Source organism: Engystomops pustulosus, chromosome 6, assembly GCF_040894005.1.
Source record: "Engystomops pustulosus chromosome 6, aEngPut4.maternal, whole genome shotgun sequence".
NCBI lineage: Eukaryota > Metazoa > Chordata > Amphibia > Anura > Leptodactylidae > Engystomops > Engystomops pustulosus.
The window spans coordinates 9,578,083-9,595,134 of NC_092416.1; the positions used below are offsets into that span (position 1 = coordinate 9,578,083).

The 17,052-nt window shown below is 45.6% G+C and overlaps 1 protein-coding gene across 1 annotated transcript; it reads right to left on the reverse strand.

Moving 5' to 3' along the window:
- Positions 1–13,697: 13,697 nt before the first annotated feature.
- LOC140065832 (C5a anaphylatoxin chemotactic receptor 1-like) lies at positions 13,698–15,379 on the reverse strand. The gene is made up of 2 exons (XM_072113388.1): positions 15,316–15,379; positions 13,698–14,649 (listed from the first exon to the last, which is right to left on the reverse strand). Exon 2 carries the CDS (start codon positions 14,601–14,603, stop codon positions 13,698–13,700), a length of 906 nt encoding a protein of 301 aa, XP_071969489.1. The 5' UTR covers positions 14,604–14,649; positions 15,316–15,379.
- Between the last annotated feature and the right edge of the window lie 1,673 nt (positions 15,380–17,052).

Sequence of the window (17,052 nt, forward strand, 5' to 3'; positions counted from 1 at the left end):
TATCTATAGTAGTGGTTTCCGATGTTACTGATTTATCTGAAAAATATTTTGAGCTCTCTGATTCTGTAGAACTGAAGCTGACAGATTTGTTGCCATCATTAGAACATGTTTTCTTAAAAATAGATTTTAGAGAGGAGAGAGCAACAACATTTAAAAATGTTTATCATACAGGTAACAAACTATTTACTTACCGTATATACTCGAGTATAAGCCGACCCGAGTATAAGCCGAGACCCCTAATTTTACCGCAGAAAACTGGGAAAACATATTGACTCAAGTATAAGCCGAGGGTGTAGTATACAGCCAGCCAGCCCCCATTTAGTATAAAGCCAACCAGCCCCCATGTAGTATACAGCCAGCCCCACGTAGCATACAGCAGCCCCATGTAGTATACAGCCTGCCCCCATGTAGTATACAGCCTGCCGCCATATAGTATACAGCCTGCCCCCATGTAGCATACAGCCTGCCTCCATGTAGCATACAGCCTGCCCCCATGTAGTATACACCCTGCCCCCATGTAGCATACAGCCTGCCCCCATGTAGCATACAGCCTGCCCCCATGTAGTATACAGCCTGCCCCCATGTAGTATACAGCCTGCCCCCATGTAGTATACAGCCTGCCCCCAGTAGTATACAGCCTGCACCCTTGCCGTATACAGCCTGCCCCCATCAGTATACAGCCTGCCCCCTTACAGTATACAGCCTGCCCCATCAGTATGCAGCCTGCCCCCATCAGTAAACAGCCTGTGTAGCATACAGATACAAAAATAAACTTAATACTCACCCTCTGTTGTCCCCGATGTTTGTCGCGGCTCCCGGCGGCTTCCAATCCCCATTGCGGCTCCAGGCGGCTTCTTCACTCTTCTATCTTCTCTGGCCAGGAGATCGCGCCGGCCATCGCTCACTGGATGACGTAATCAGCGGCGACAGCGCTGCATCACAGTTTGTGACGGCCGGCAGATCGCATGGATGCGACTCTGCCGGCCAGAGAAGATAGAAGACAGAAGAGGAGACACGGGGAGCCTCCGGGAGCCGTGATCGGAATCGGGAGCCACCGGGAGCCGCAACGAACATCGGGGACACCGGAGGGTGAGTATTATTTTTTTTTTTATCATTGACTTGTGTATAAGCCGAGGCAAGGTTTTTCAGCACATTTTTTGTGCTGAAAAACTCGGCTTATACACGAGTATATACAGTAATTCTAATTATTTCCAATATTATAACTCCATGACAATAGAGGGAAGAGAGTTATTGCCTCCCTGGATAATGAAAAGGCATTCGACCCCCATGTAGCATACAGCCTGCCTCCATGTAGTATACAGCCTGCCCCCATGTAGTATACAGCCTGCCCCCATGTAGTATACAGCCTGCCCCCTTGCAGTATACAGCCTGCCCACTTGCAGTATACAGCCTGCCCCCATCAGTATACAGCCTGCCCCCTTGCAGTATACAGCCTGCCCCATCAGTATACAGCCTGCCCCATCAGTATACAGCCTGCCCCATCAGTATACAGCCTGCCCCCATCAGTAAACAGCCTGTGTAGCATACAGATACAAAAATAAACTTAATACTCACCCTCCGTTGTCCCCGATGTTTGTCGTGGCTCCCAGCGGCTTCCAATCCCCATCGCGGCTCCAGGCGGCTTCTTCACTCTTCTATCTTCTCCGGCCGGGAGATCGTGCCGGCCATTGCTCACTGTGATTCGACGCTGTCGCCGTGGATGACGTAATCAGCGGCGACAGCTCTGCATCACAGTTTGTGACGGCCGGCAGATCGCATGGACGCGACTCTGCCGGCTAGAGAAGATAGAAGACAGAAGAGGAGACACGGGGAGCCGCCGGGAGCCGTGACCGGAATCGGGAGCCGCCGAGAGCCGCAACGAACATCGGGGACACCAGAGGGTGAGTATTAATTTTTTTTTTATCATTGACTTGTGTATAAGCCGAGGCGAGGTTTTTCAGCACATTTTTTGTGCTGAAAATCTCGGCTTATACACGAGTATATACAGTAATTCTAATTATTTCCAATATTATAACTCCATGACAATAGAGGGCAGAGAGTTATTGCCTCCCTGGATAATGAAAAGGCATTCAACTCGGTTGAATGGGGATTCACGTGGGAGGTACTTGATAGACTAGGCTTTCCACTCGGATTTGTCAAGTGGCTCCGGCTCCTCTACCACAGACCCAGAGCTCGAGTATGAGTTAATGGGTATCTCTCGGAGTATTTTAGGCTAGGGAGGGGGACTAATAGGGCTCTCCCCTCTCTCCTTTGCTCTTTGCTCTAGCACTGGAACCTCTGTCTGCCCTAATCAACAGTAGTACAGCTATTGAGAGATGGAACATTGCGGGGATCACTGATAAACTATCTCTCTATGCAGATGGTCTACTGGTCTATCTGGCTGACCCAGGCCCCTCGCTGGAGGCCTTATTAATGGTGGTGAACGAGTTTGGGAGTCTTTCAGGGTTAAAGGTAAACTGGCAAAAATCCGCCCACCTTATGGTAAATGAGTTTGACTCAGCTCTGATCTCACAGGCCTCAGGACTGATGGTGGTTGACCAATTTTTTTACCTGGGAATAGTCATTCATAAAGATGTTTCCAAATTTGCAGCCCTCAACTTGATCCCTGTCATGCAGTTTATGACCGCAAAGCTCAAAGCATAGAAGAATCTGCCTCTGTCACTAGTAGGTAGAGTTAATATTTTTAAGATGGTCCTCTTGCCTAAACTCCTCTATCAGTACCGTGCATCCCCGCTGTTATTGCCAAGGTCCCATTTTCTAGCTATTGACAAACTCCTAACTCCTTTCTTATGGGGGAATAGTCCGCCGAGAATCGCAAGAGAGACTCTGAAGGCCCCGACAGTGCAGTTAACATATGCAATGTGGTGGATAAGGGCGGACCCTAACAACCCAGCTGTAGACCTAGAGGCGGCACTTTTGGGCTCATATGAAGCATTGGCCAACTTTGTTTACAGGGGAGGGAAAGTACATGGGCCTTATTACACATCTAATATAGTGCCGACCGTAACAGTTTGGAACAGAGTAGTGGACTACCGGGGGGACACATCTGGGGCCTGGTCTCCAGTCACTCCCTTGTGGTGTAACCCCTTCCTGCCTGAGTTGAAATCTCTGGCTGAATTTGAATTCTGGGCACGTAAAGGGATTAAATACCTAGTTCAGTTATACCAAAATGGGGTTCTTAAGACATTCACACACCTTCGACAGGAGTTTGGCTTGGCTCCTACCGCCTTCTATAGGTACCTGCAACTAAGTCATGCACTGGGGGTCCAATTTGGGAGGGAGGAGCCAATGATCGAGCATAGCCCCATGGAGGCCATTGCCAGAACCAAAGACCTTGGGAAACCCACCTCCACCTTTTATAAGCAATTGATGGATTCCCAGCCCTCTCCAGCTGCCAAAAGCTTTCAAGTATGGCAAAGAGATATCGCGGACTTAGAGGACCATCATCTTAAAGAAATTACGCACAACTGGCGCTCAACAGTTATAAGTGCCCGAGACCAGTTGATACAAGTTAAGTGGTTACACCGAGTGTACTTGACACCCTTGCGCCTGCGTCAGATGCATAGACTCCCCTCAGACGTGTGCTCTAGATGCGGGGAGGGCACGGGTACTTTCTTCCACATGGTTTGGGAATGTCCGTCCATTCAGGATTATTGGATGGACATTCACTCCTACATTAATGGGCGACTGGGTCTTCCGGGTGTCTGCTCCCCTCGTGTGTGTCTACTGAACCTAGTGTGAGACGTCCTCCAGGCGAAATTTGAGAGGGTTCTGTTCAGGCTGCTAAAGTTCTATGGTAGGAAGGTTATCTTGCTAAACTGGAAGCCTCCTAAGCTCCCCATGTTGGCCAAATGGATTTCACTAATCAATGCGGAACTTCCAATGTACAAGCTCACTTACGCGGCTAGAGGTACTCCGGATCGCTTCTCCTTTATCTGGGATGGGTGGGTGACTGCGCTGACTGCCTCAGGAGAGGAGGAGGGATAGCTCTGTGTGTGTGGTGTGTATGGGTGAGTGAATAAGTGCTCTCTGCCTCAGGGAGAGGGATTCCTCCTGTGAGGCAGTATATGGGTTCGGTATTGCATTATTGACTGACGTCTTTCTCCTACATTGACATCTTTGTGCTGCTAACCCTAATTTCTTTTTGATTGTGCCTTATGCTTCCCTGAGGCGGATGTTTATTTTATTTTTTGTGCATTATTGTACCTTTTGAAAAATGGAAAATAAAATCTTTAAAAAAAAAAGAAGAGACAGGCTATTTATCATGGCAGCAGCCGGCCCGCGCTAATTTACAGAGCCGGACCACGGAAGCCGACGCTATAGTGAGGAGAGGTGAGTGAGTCTGTGGCCGGCCTGGTGTGCGCTGGGTGCGCTTGTGACCCGAAACATGGGTCGCAGGAGCACCACTGCCACTATTATTACAAGATGAGGAATTCCATACCATTTTACAGGATGGTCGCAATGTTTCCAACGCAAGAGCACCTAATTTAGGTTACAGTTTATCCCTAGTGGGTCTTAAACTGTAACCATTCCATTGATAAATCTAGAACAACTGGGTCTTGGCTCAGAATCAAAGCTTTTTATAAATGCAGTACAAAAAGGAAACTGCTAAACCTAATTATGGATAACATTTGTCCTAAGGGTCTAAATGTTAGAAACAATTTGCTTTTAAATTCTTGACATATGTTTTGTGATTTTTAATTTTTTATGTACCTTTACATTGTTACATTTATTTTGTTAATGTGCACGGTGTCTTATATTTGAGAGTAAGAGGCTGTTTGATGTGCTACCAGAATCAAAACAGGTGCATATCTACCCATAGCAGGCTATATCAGAAAGCTTACTTTCTTATTTGGTTATCAATGACTAAGGACCTCAATTGGTCTGAAACGCGTCAGAGAATACTGCACATTCTCATTCTTCTTTGGGATTCTGCAATTTCATTGTGTATCTGTTCCAGTTAAATCCACAGTTCTACACATTTGAATGAAAACCATTAACTTAAATCTTTAATAGCATAACATAATAATAATAATAATTATTATTATTATATAAATATTGAAAAAAAAATACCAGATCCCAGAAAACTATAGGGACAAAAAAATATAAAAGTTATACCTTGTAGAAGGAATTAATTGAAAAAACAGATACATAGGCTTGTCACTAACCTCTTAAGGACCTAGGACGTAAATGCACGTCCAGGTCCGGGGTACTTTCCACCCCTGGACGATCATTTACGTCCTGCACTGCTGTCACTGATGACAACTGTCACAGTGCAGGAACCTGGTTGTATGCAACAGCAGTGCTCCTGTGTAACAGCTGTGGTTGCTATAGCCACGATCCCTCTGCTTAACCCAAACATGACCACAGTGCCTACAGGGCTTCCTCATCTTACCACCCCACAAGTTTGGGGGATCTTACCGTCTTACCACCCTGTGCAGAGTTTGGGGGATGTCTATCATCTGATTGACAGCTCTAGGGTCCGGACAAGGACCCCAGAGTTGCCCTAAGCAGCGCAATGAAAGAGGCAGGATCTATCAGTTTGCGTGTAAGCCTATGCATCTGCATAGGTTGACTGCTGTAATATGACTTTATTACAGCACTGGTACCATGTAGACTCAAGTATAAGTTGACCCGAATTTAAGTCAAGCCCCCTAATTTTACCACAAAAAACTGGGAAAACCTATTCACTCGAGTATAAGCCGAGGGTGGGAAATGCATTGGTCACAGCCAGTATATAGCTAGTCAGTCCCAACGGAAGGTCCATATGATGCTCTGGTGCACAAGCTGTGCAGGGGCCATTGGAAAGGTGAGTATTGACTTTCTTTTTTTTTTTTTTGACTCGAGAATAAGTATGGGTTTTTCAGCACATTTTTTTAAAAAACTCGGACTATACTCAACAACCTGTACAATAACATAAAATAATAACTAAACCCATACAGTGCACACCATAAAACATAAATTTAAAAAAAATAGGATTTTATATGCATCCAACCAAACTAAAACGCAAATAAAAGTGATAAAAAATTCACATAAAATAATTCCAATAAAAATTACAACTCATTCCGCAAAAATGATCCCTAATACAGCTTAATCACCCAAAAAATCTAAATGTTACACAGCGATGCAAAAACAAGTGTTTTTTCTTTCCAGGTTTTTTTATTCTGCAATTATTCAAACATAGAAAAGCAATATAAATGGGATATCGCCGGTATTGTACTGACCCATAGAACAAAAATAACATGATATCTATGCTATTTAGTGTATAAAACAGAGAAAAAAGTTAACTCCTTGTTGACCCTGGACAAAAATGCACATTCAAATCGGCAGGTAGTTCCTGCACCTGGACGTGCATTTTTGTCCTGTACAAAACTGTCGCCGGAACAACTGACAATGATGGCAGCATGTGAGAGCCGGCTGTATGCAACAACTGGGCATCAGCTGTACCAGCTGGGATAGCAATAGTCCCAATCCTGGCTGTAGGCACCAGGATCAAACATAACCGAGGCATTTTAATCGCAATAACATTATATCGTATTTTGTAATGCTTACAATTTTCAAATAAAGCTCTTTGAAAATTATAAAAAAAAAAAAAAAAAAAAAAAAAAACATAACCGAGGCATCAATAGGGTTTTTGGACCAGCCCCTCCACCACGATACCCCCTGTCTGGTTCTGGGGTGCTGTTTCCATTGCAACCACAGGGTCCGATGAAGGATGCCCAGAATTCCTTCAGTAACTGAATGACAGAACCTGTTTCGGACAGGATCTGTCACTGTGCATGGGCATAGGCTGACTAACCTACTACACTGCCATAAGCATGGCAGGGTGTTAGTTTGTACAAGCAATAAGAAGATCGCTTGTTCAAATTCCAGCGTGTGACAGTAGAAAAGTGTAAAAAAAAGTTTCAAAAAATTCTAAAAAGAAAAAATAAAACAAAAAAGTCACCTAAATGCCCATATATTATAAAACTACCACAAATTATAAAAGAAGTGAAAATCACAACACAAACCGCACATGTAAGATATTGCCGCATCCATAACAACCCGTTCAACAAAATTAAATCATTGCTCAACGCGTACGGTTAACAGTAAAAAAAAGAAGCTAAAAACACAACAAAAACACAATAAAAAGTGATCACAGAGTCATATTTACCCCACAATGATTTCAGTGAATTGTATAACTGATCCTACAAAAAATAAGCCCTAATATAGCTTGTTTAAAAATTTGCACCAAATTAGAATTTTTTTTTTTATAAATAAATACAAATCATTTCAACCAAAACTTACCACTAAGGTGAAGTACAACATATTAGGAAAAAACAATCATAAAATTACCTTGGTAAGTTAAAGAATCCTAAACGTATATAATCGAATATACGAAACATGGCAGATTAGAAAAATTGGGCTGGGTCCTTAAAAGGGTATTCCCATTTCAGAGAGCAATTGATATTGTTTGAATAATGAAAAGTTATACAATTTTCTAATATACTTTCTAAATTCCCCACAGTTTTCTAGGTCTCTGCTTGCTGTCATTCTGTCAGGGTCCAGGTGTAGTGGACCCACTGGACCACTGCGGACGATGACATAAGCCGACACCTGGGACCGGAATCTAAGTGGCACACGATTTTCACCAGAGCCTGCTGCAAAGTGGGTCGGACTTGCTGCGGCATGGTACCATCAGGTCATTCCACAGGTGCGACTTTGTCTGTGGTGGCAGAACTCATCGAAGAAGGAGGTGATGTCAGCTGTAACCGTGTCTTTTCTGTCCCAGAGAGGAGTAGCCTATGCCAGGGCCTTCCCAGAGAGGAGGCTGATGATGAACGCAACATTAGAGCTGCAGCATAAACTCAATGTGCAGGGAGCACTGGGTGATAAAGTCCCTGCACAAACTGGAGTAGCAGGAAAAGCCGCATGTGACGCTGTTGCTGAGTGGCGATTAACTGCTGCAGCATAGCGGTGACCTGTCTGAGCTGTTCACCTTGCGTGGGAATCTGGGGGGACTGCTGGACCACAATCGAGGGATGATCAGCTAGTTTATGTAGCGGAACCCTGGCGGGGTCCAAGGCCGGATCTTACCTGCCGGCCACTCCCATCCGTTGACATATCCCAACGCTTAAAACGCTAAGAGATAGGGATGGATGGGAGTGACCAGCCACCTATGCCAGCCAGAAGCTCCCCGAGCGCGGATCCCGTGCCCCTGAAAACAAACAGAGGTACGGATCAGATGGACCGCAGTGCGGGACCCCCGGAGTTACGGAGGAGGTGAGTACTGCTCAGTAATTTTTTTAAAAAAGCCAGTCGCAGCCTGTCGCTAATTTATATACTCTTGGATAACCCCTTTAACAAATAAAAGTCTACTTATACCAAATGATGAGCAAATTACACATGACAAGCATAACATTTTTAATAAAAACTGCTAAAAAGGTTTGTGTCAAATAAAGCACCAGCTGGTGGTGCTTAATTATGAAAAAAGTTAGAGGTATTAGAATATAGCAACACATGTAGCAAGGCATGTTTGGCAAAATTGGATCGCGTATGACACAATCCCAAGGCAAACCCCTGTTAAATACCTGTCAAAGCTGTGAAAATCCCGAAAATCGGGAACAGTCCAACGAAAGTGTGATCCGAGACCCTAAGTATATAATCCCCAATATATTCTACCGCACTGTACTGTAGAGAGGCGCTACTGCTCAGCCAGGCAGAGGTAGAGGGCAGGAGACTCTATGTAGTACCACACTATACTGTAGAGAGGCGCTACTGCTCAGCCAGGCAGAGGTAGAGGGCAGGAGACTATATGTAGTACCACAATGTACTGTAGAGAGGGGATACTGCTCAGCCAGGCAGAGGTAGAGGGTAGGAGACTATATGTAGTACCCCACTGTACTGTAGAGAGGCGCTACTGCTCAGCCAGGCAGAGGTAGAGGGCAGGAGACTCTATGTAGTACCACACTGTACTGAACAGAGGCGCTACTGCTCAGCCAGGCAGAGGTAGAGGGCAGGGGGCATGTAGTACGCCACTGTACTGTAGAGAGGTGCTACTGCTCAGCCAGGGAGAGGTAGAGGGCAGGAGACTCTATGTAGTACCCCACTGTACTGTAGAGAGGCGCTACTGCTCAGTCAGGCAGAGATAGAGGGCAAGAGACTATATGTAGTACCGCACTGTTCTGTAGAGAGGCGCCACTGCTCAGCCAGGCAGAGGTAGAAGGCAGGAGACTATATGTAGTACCGCACTGTACTGTAGAGAGGCGCTACTGCTCAGCCAGGCAGAGGTAGAAGGCAGGAGACTGTATGTAGTACCAAATTGTACTGAAGAGAGAGGAGACTGCTCAGCCAGGCAGAGGTAGAGGGCAGGAGACTCTATGTAGTACCGCACTCTACTCTAGAGAGGCGCTGCTGCTCATCCAGGCAGAGGTAGAGGGCAGGAGACTGTATGTAGTACCGCACTGTACTGTAGAGAGGCGCCACTGCTCAGCCAGGCAGAGGTAGAAGGCAGGAGACTATATGTAGTACCGCACTGTACTGTAGAGAGGCGCTACTGCTCAGCCAGGCAGAGGTAGAAGGCAGGAGACTGTATGTAGTACCAAATTGTACTGAAGAGAGAGGAGACTGCTCAGCCAGGCAGAGGTAGAAGGCAGGAGACTATATGTAGTACCGCACTCTACTCTAGAGAGGCGCTGCTGCTCATCCAGGCAGAGGTAGAGGGCAGGAGACTATATGTAGTACCCCACTGCACTATAGAGAGGCGCTACTGCTCAGCCAGGCAGAGGTAGAGGGCAGAAGACTATATGTAGTACCCCACTGTACTGTAGAGAGGCGCTGCTGCTCATCTAGGGCAGGAGACTATATGTAGTATCGTAATGTACTGTAGAGAGGCGCTACTGCTCAGCCAGGCAGAGGTAGAGGGTAGGAGACTATATGTAGTACCCCACTGTACTGGAGAGAGGCGCTGCTGCTCAGCCAGGCAGAGGTAGAGGGCAGGAGACTATATGTAGTACTACAGCGTACTGTAGAGGGGCGCTACTGCTCAGCCAGGCAGAGGTGGAGGGCAGGGGGCATTTAGTACCGCACTGTACTGTAGAGGGGCGCTACTACTCCGCCAGGCAGAGGTGGGAGGCAAGGGGCATGTAGTACCGCACCGTACTGTACGGTAGGGTACTGCAGGGGGCATTTAGTACCACACTGTGTAGTACCACTGCGCTGCTGCTCAGCCAATCGCTTCTATATTCCTGGGGATCTACCGCTTAGAAACAATATTTTTCTGCTTCTGTGGTGGCAAATTATTTTGTTTTTGCTTCTTTTACATCATTTCACAAAACAATGAATGAAAATATTCTGCTTCTATCTGGATAATGTCTCATAGGGCCAAACCGATGTAATATTTTGAGAAATCATCTCATGATAAGAACATGATAAGATGTCAGATTTCTGTAAAAGTAAACAAAAGTCCAGAAATGTCCAGCACTGGGGGATCCCCTCCAGGAGAAGCCACTGTAGAGGAGGTCACTGGGTGCAGGGTGTTACACACCTAGGGTCTGCTGTGGGGGTCATTCTCCTGCTGGGGTGCGGGAGAGAAGCAGAGAGATGAGCTTATAGGAGGATCACATGTAAGTGCCTGAAATTCAACATTGCGCCTATATTGCACCTAAAGTAAAGTGATAAATAAGAGACAGGAACTCAACTCATCACAGATGATTGTAACTGCTGATAATTCTGGTGACAACAAGGCTTGAGCAGTGATACATCTCGACCTTAGTTACATTTTACATTGAACATCATTACTGGAAGAGGACAGCCATATGATTACTGGGGAAGGGCTGCATGGGACATACCATTACTGGTGGGAGGTCTGCATGGGGCATATAATTACTGGTAGAAGGCTTCATGGGGCATATCATTACTGGGGGAGGGCTGCTTGGGGCATATTATTACTGGTGTGAGGTCTGCATGGGGCATATCATTACTGGGTGAGGCATGCATGGGACATATCATTACTGGGGGAGGTCTGCATGGGGAATATCATTACCAGGGGAGGGCTGCATGGGGCATATCATTACTGGGGGAGGTTATCATGGGGTATATCATTACTGGGGGAGGGCTGCATGGGACATATCATTACTGGGGGAGGGCTGCATGGGACATATCATTACTGGGGAGGGCTGCATGGAACACATCATTACTGGGGGAGGACTGCATGGGACATATCATTACGGGGGAGGTCTGCATGGGGCATATCATTACTAGAGGAAGGCAACATGGGGCATCTCACTACTGAAGGAGGTCTGCATGGGGCACAACATTACTGTGGATGGCTTCATGGGGCACATCATTACTGGACAAGGGAAACATGGGGCACATCATTACTGGAGGAGGCCATCATGGGGCATATCATTATTGAAGAAGGCTGCATGGGGCATATCATTGCTGTAGAAGGTCTGCATTGTAGACATAATTACTGGGGGAAGCTGCATGGGGCAAGGCATTTCTAGAGGAAGGCAACATGGGGTATATAATTACTGAGGAAGGGCTGCATGGAGGCCAATATTGGCCACAAGGGTCAATATTGAGGACTCGTCTTTTAAATATATTTATTATTGACCTCATAAATTGTTTACAAAGTAGAGTTTCAATATTTGCAGATGATCCTAAGATGTGTAAAGTATTTAATACTGAGGCCAATAGTATAACAGTACAAAGGGATTGGTGGAAGGTGGAGGAGATAAATATGTAGATAAATATAAGGTTGGGCTATGCACTTGGGCCATGGAAACAAAATGTACAATTATGTTCTAAACAGTCTAGACAATATCATTACAATGACAGATTAGTAAACTTGGGGTTATTTAGTTTAGAAAAAAATAGGGCTTAGGGGAGATCTCATTACAATGTACAAAGACCAGAACAGGCAGTACAAGTGTCAGGGGTGCTTCTGTGACCCATAGCGCGGATTGCAGGCTCACCTGTGCCCCTCATGCCCCGCAGCTGTCCCTATTCCTGTTCCGTCTCCCGCAACTATGTGTGCATATTGTAACTCCTGGGACGCACGCGTGCCAGCTCACGAGGATTTAAAGGACCACTGCACCGCTGATTGGTGCTTGCCATTCCAAGAAATAGTTAAAAGCCGGCCTTTCCTGCATTGCCTTCTGGATCTTCATGCTCTATGCCGTTGAGAAAGCATGTGTCTTTGCCTTGTGCTTGTTTATCGCTCTTCAATTATGACCTCGGTTCCGTGCTTGACTTTGATCCTGTTCCATCTGCCATAATTTGTTGCTACATCCCCAACTCTGATCCCTTGCTTGCTGCCTGTCCTGACCTCCTGCCTGTCCTCGACTATGATTCTCCCTGACGTCTGTGTACCTTGCCTTGGCTGCCACAGTGGACAAAGTCACAACTGTGGAATAACCTGGTGGTACATTGCCACAACAAGTCCAACCTGCTTTGCGGCGGGCTCTGGTGAAAACAGGGTGCCACTTAAATTCTAAGTTTAGAGTCCCAGGTGTCGGATTACGTCATCATCCGCGGTGGTCCAGTAGGTCCACTACCTCTTCATTCTGACAACAAGGATCTCTCCAAAAGATTTTTTTATACCTAGGCCTGTGACCACGACAAGGGGGCATCCTCTACGCCTAGGAGAGAGGCGGTTTCCCCATAACCATAGACAAGGGGCATCTTCTACCCCTAGAGGAGTGGAGGTTTTAACATCACCATCTGTCCCTGTGTGAGTGGAAAGTTCTGTAATAAGATCTTGTAGTCTAGTGATAAAATACAGCCAGTGACATCATCTCAGTACCCATCTAATTTGTGCGGTCGCACATCGATGTTGGGTGCTGTTTAGGATTAGGGTTCCCACCCCGATAATATCCAAATAAAAGTAAATCCAAGCACTCCGTGTGGGTTTTTTGATGCCAGAAAGTGATATTTTATTTACACAGAAGTGATCAAAAGGTGTGACGTTTCGACCCACACTCAGGTCTTTGTCAAACACGATCAGGATGGAAGTCAGGGCTTGGCTGGCTGTGCTAGCGGGCATCAGGTATTGACACTATGTGTCTGTAGGCAGTCATCTCAGTACCAGGCACCAGATTGGACCCTATGCCAGGGGCCCGCAAAACTTGGACCAATCTTGCCCAAATCTCTGTTTCATACAAATAATTATCACAATTCTTCATTATATTTTATATGTTGTATTTTTTATTATTATGTATAAATGATGCAAAATCCAGCTAGAAATTGCAATTATTTCACTGCTTCTACGACGGTTCTCTGGCAGAGAAGCCCTGACAAATCCCCCCCCCCATGTATATATAGATGTCTTCTTCCTTAACTGTCCTATTACAAGATCTTCACAATACAACAACAGGATCCACGTTTCTGGCCACTTTACCATCAAGAGTCTCCTAATGATTAATGACCAAACTTTTAGTTATTTGAGGATATGAGACATATTTTGTGTGGAGCAATAATCCTGTGTCCATCATGGATCCTCATCTCATCATGGACATCAGCAGTTCATCCTCAGATAAAATAATTCTCATCAATTCTGAAAGATTGGATCAGATTATGTGACCACAGCTACTTATACCACAGGGAATCATACAGCAGGATACATATATACACTCACCGGCCACTTTATTAGGTACATTAGCTGCAGAATACAATGAAGCTGTTTCTAGCATTTTTTATATATGATCCCCTGCAGTGGGGGCAAGGTTAAGATTCTCTTGTTCCCTCCCGGAGTCATCGGGAGGTTCACTTAAGGCTTTTTCTACCCTTAAGGGGATGGATTTCAGGAAACCCTGTCTGAAATCTTGACCCATAAAAACATAAATGATTGGGTTGATACAACTGTTAAGATAAACCAGGATGAGAATAATAGTATTTACCGTAAAATAATATCTGATATGTAGAGGTACTAGTGGCCAAATGTAATACGGAGCCCAGCAGATAAAGAAACACAATATAACAGCGGTGATGATCCTGTAGGGTCTCTGAGATCTCTGGCGTCTCTTACTTTTTCTTAGTTTGAGAAAAACGGTGACGTAACTCGTGAAGATGATGAGGAAAGGGATCACAAACATTAGAACAAACCTGATCAGGAGAATAGTCTTCGTTTCAATAATGCTCTCATAACTATAAATAGGTAAAATATCCATTAAAATAATAATTAAACCAACCCATAGTATACTAAACATCCAGATAATTCCTGCAGTGATTCTCACTAGTTTCTGTGTCCTATAGACTTTAGCCCAAAATGGCCACATGACCGATACCCAGCGATCAATACTCATGGCCGTCAGGAGAAGAGAACAAGTGGTCATGTTTATACGCAACAGAGTATAATAAAGGGCACAGAATAGAAATGATGATGAAAAATGGCACATATCATCTGAAACCAAGCCTGCAATTATAATAGGAAGAGAAGTGCAGCACAGGAGGTCCGCGATGGCCAGGTGGAGGAACCACACGGCACTGATTGTCTTCTTCATCCTGAATCCGGCAATCCAGATGACTAATCCATTCCCGATAATCCCGAGAAGGAAAATGATGCTGAATGATGTGATTGTCACTATCTGTATAACGTCCATCTTGTCAGCGGTTGTGTAATTTGTCTCGTAGTTCTCATCATATGACCTGAGAAGACATGATGGGGAGATGTTTAGGCTGGTGAAAGATTTAGGGCGTCATTTATCATTTCCTTGACATTTGTGTTTTTGCTCCTATTTGCTGCATATTGTCTTTTTTTTGCCTCAGTTCGCCGTGTATTGTTGCGCCCTATTTATCATTACATTGCGCCTCTTTACAGATGTTTGCGTCTGATTTATTATTCTATTGCGCCTATATGGGGGCAAATAATTGGGCAATAACTCTCCAGTCCTGACCATGGGTAGGAAAGGCGGTGGTGTGATTTGCTCAACAAATTGCGCCTTTTTTAAAATTTGCACCTAATAAGGTGCAAAAAAACTGCATTTAACAAAGAGCCAAAACGACAAAGACAAATGAGGTGCAAAAAATAGACTCACAACAGGCGCAAAAATGGGGGAAATAAGATAAATGACCCCCTTAGAGTTTCAAGAATCTCCATTTTGTACTCGGAACATACAGATGTAACAATGTGACTTTCTGCATAATCTATAAGAAAGTGTCTCTAGAAGCCTCTGCTCTCATCTTTGTTATTATACACAGAAACCTCCATGCAGCGTCTCATCCATACACAGGACGCACATCCTTATACTAGGAGAAGATGAATGCTGAATGCTGTGCAATGTCATCACACTCAGATATAAAACATAAACCTACAGGTTGTAGGGATCCAGGTATTCAGGTGTATCAGGTGATGTCAGGTCATAATCTTCTGGATACATTCTGACTGCGCTCCTAAAGAAAATATAAATGATTATAATATATTAACAAAAACTGAAAATACACAAATCTATATATCCAATTTTATACAAATTACCTGCACTGCCTATTAGTGGGAATTATAAGAATAAGAATAACACTGAATAAAATGATTTATACACTAACCTGTGATGGATACTATTTAGGTGTCGCTGATTCCTAGAGTACCACCGGCATGACCGCCATATGCTGAAACGATCCCTCGGTGAGTCACTGTGCATTGCTGCTGCATCAAACGGTGCTCAGGTTTTCAGAATTGATGAACAAAACTGTAATTTCTTCAAATAATGCTTGTGAATTGCTGGTTTCTGTAGAGACAGTTACTGCAAAGAAGCCCTGGCCGGTGACTTCGCTACTACTGTTTATCGGAGGTACTGGTGACTGTCACGGGCACCCGTGCGATCCATATCACGGATCGCGGGTGCTCCCTTGCCCATCTCCGTGGCGCCGGCCCCGCTCCCATGGACTTACCTCTCCAGGTTCCCGTTCGGACTAGGCCCCACAAGCGGCGCCGCTCCCAAAGGCACGCACGGCAGTACTTCAAGAGTTAAAGTACCCAGTGCACAAGTGATTGGCACTGGCCACTTCCAGGTTTGCATTTAATCTAACAGCTCCCATCATTCCCCATCGGATCTTGAAGCCATTCCTCTGAAGAGAGAGCCCTCCTGTGTATCCAAGCGTTCCTGTGTGTATCCAAGAGTTCCTGTGTGTATCCAAGCATTACTGTGTGTATCCAAACGTTCCTGTGTGTATCCAAGCGTTCCTGCGTGTATCTAAACATTCCTGTGTGTATCCAAGCGTTCCTGTGTGTATCCAAGCGTTCCTGTGTGTTACCGTGTATCCTGCATTCCAGTTTCTCCTCCTGTGTTCCCGAGGTTCTGCTCCTGTGTTCCTGATCCATGTGCCAGTCTGTTCCTGTGTTCCTGATCCGTGAGCCCGCTCCTGTGTTCTTCACGTGAGTCCTAGTATGCCTTCCTGTGCTGTTGTCCTGCTGTCACCCCGGGTGCCACCGCAGGCTAGTTGCACCTGTGGAACAACCTGGTGGTACCCCACGCAGCATGACCAACCCGCTTTGCGGTGGGCTCTGGTGAAGACTAGGTGTCACTTAGACTCCAGTCCGAAGTGTCGACTAGTACCATCTCCCACTGTGGTCCAGAGGGTCCACAGATTCTGAATCCTGACAGTAAGATCCGGCCATGGACCTCATCAAGGTGCCACATCAGATACTGGCTGAACTTTCCAGTGTTGTCGCCCGGCAGTCGCAGCAGATTGCTGCCCAAGGACAACTTCTAGGCCAAGTTGCTTCTGCTCTCCAACAGGTGCTTGACTCTCAGTCTCAGCATCATGCTCCTTTGATTACTCCTGCGGCAGTTCCAGGAACTACCCCTGCGACTTCTCCTGTCATCCCAGCTTGTCCACCGGCACCAGAGCCAAGGCTAAGACTAACACGATGAATACGATGGTGATCCCAAACTGTGCAGAGGTTTCATTACACAGTGCTCGCTGCACATAGAGTTAATGCCATCTCAGTTTGTCACCGAGCTCTCCAAGGTGGCGTTCATCATCAGCCTCCTCACCAGGAAGGCCCTGGTTTGGGCTACTCCTCAGTGGGACAGGAACTATCCAGTTATGGCC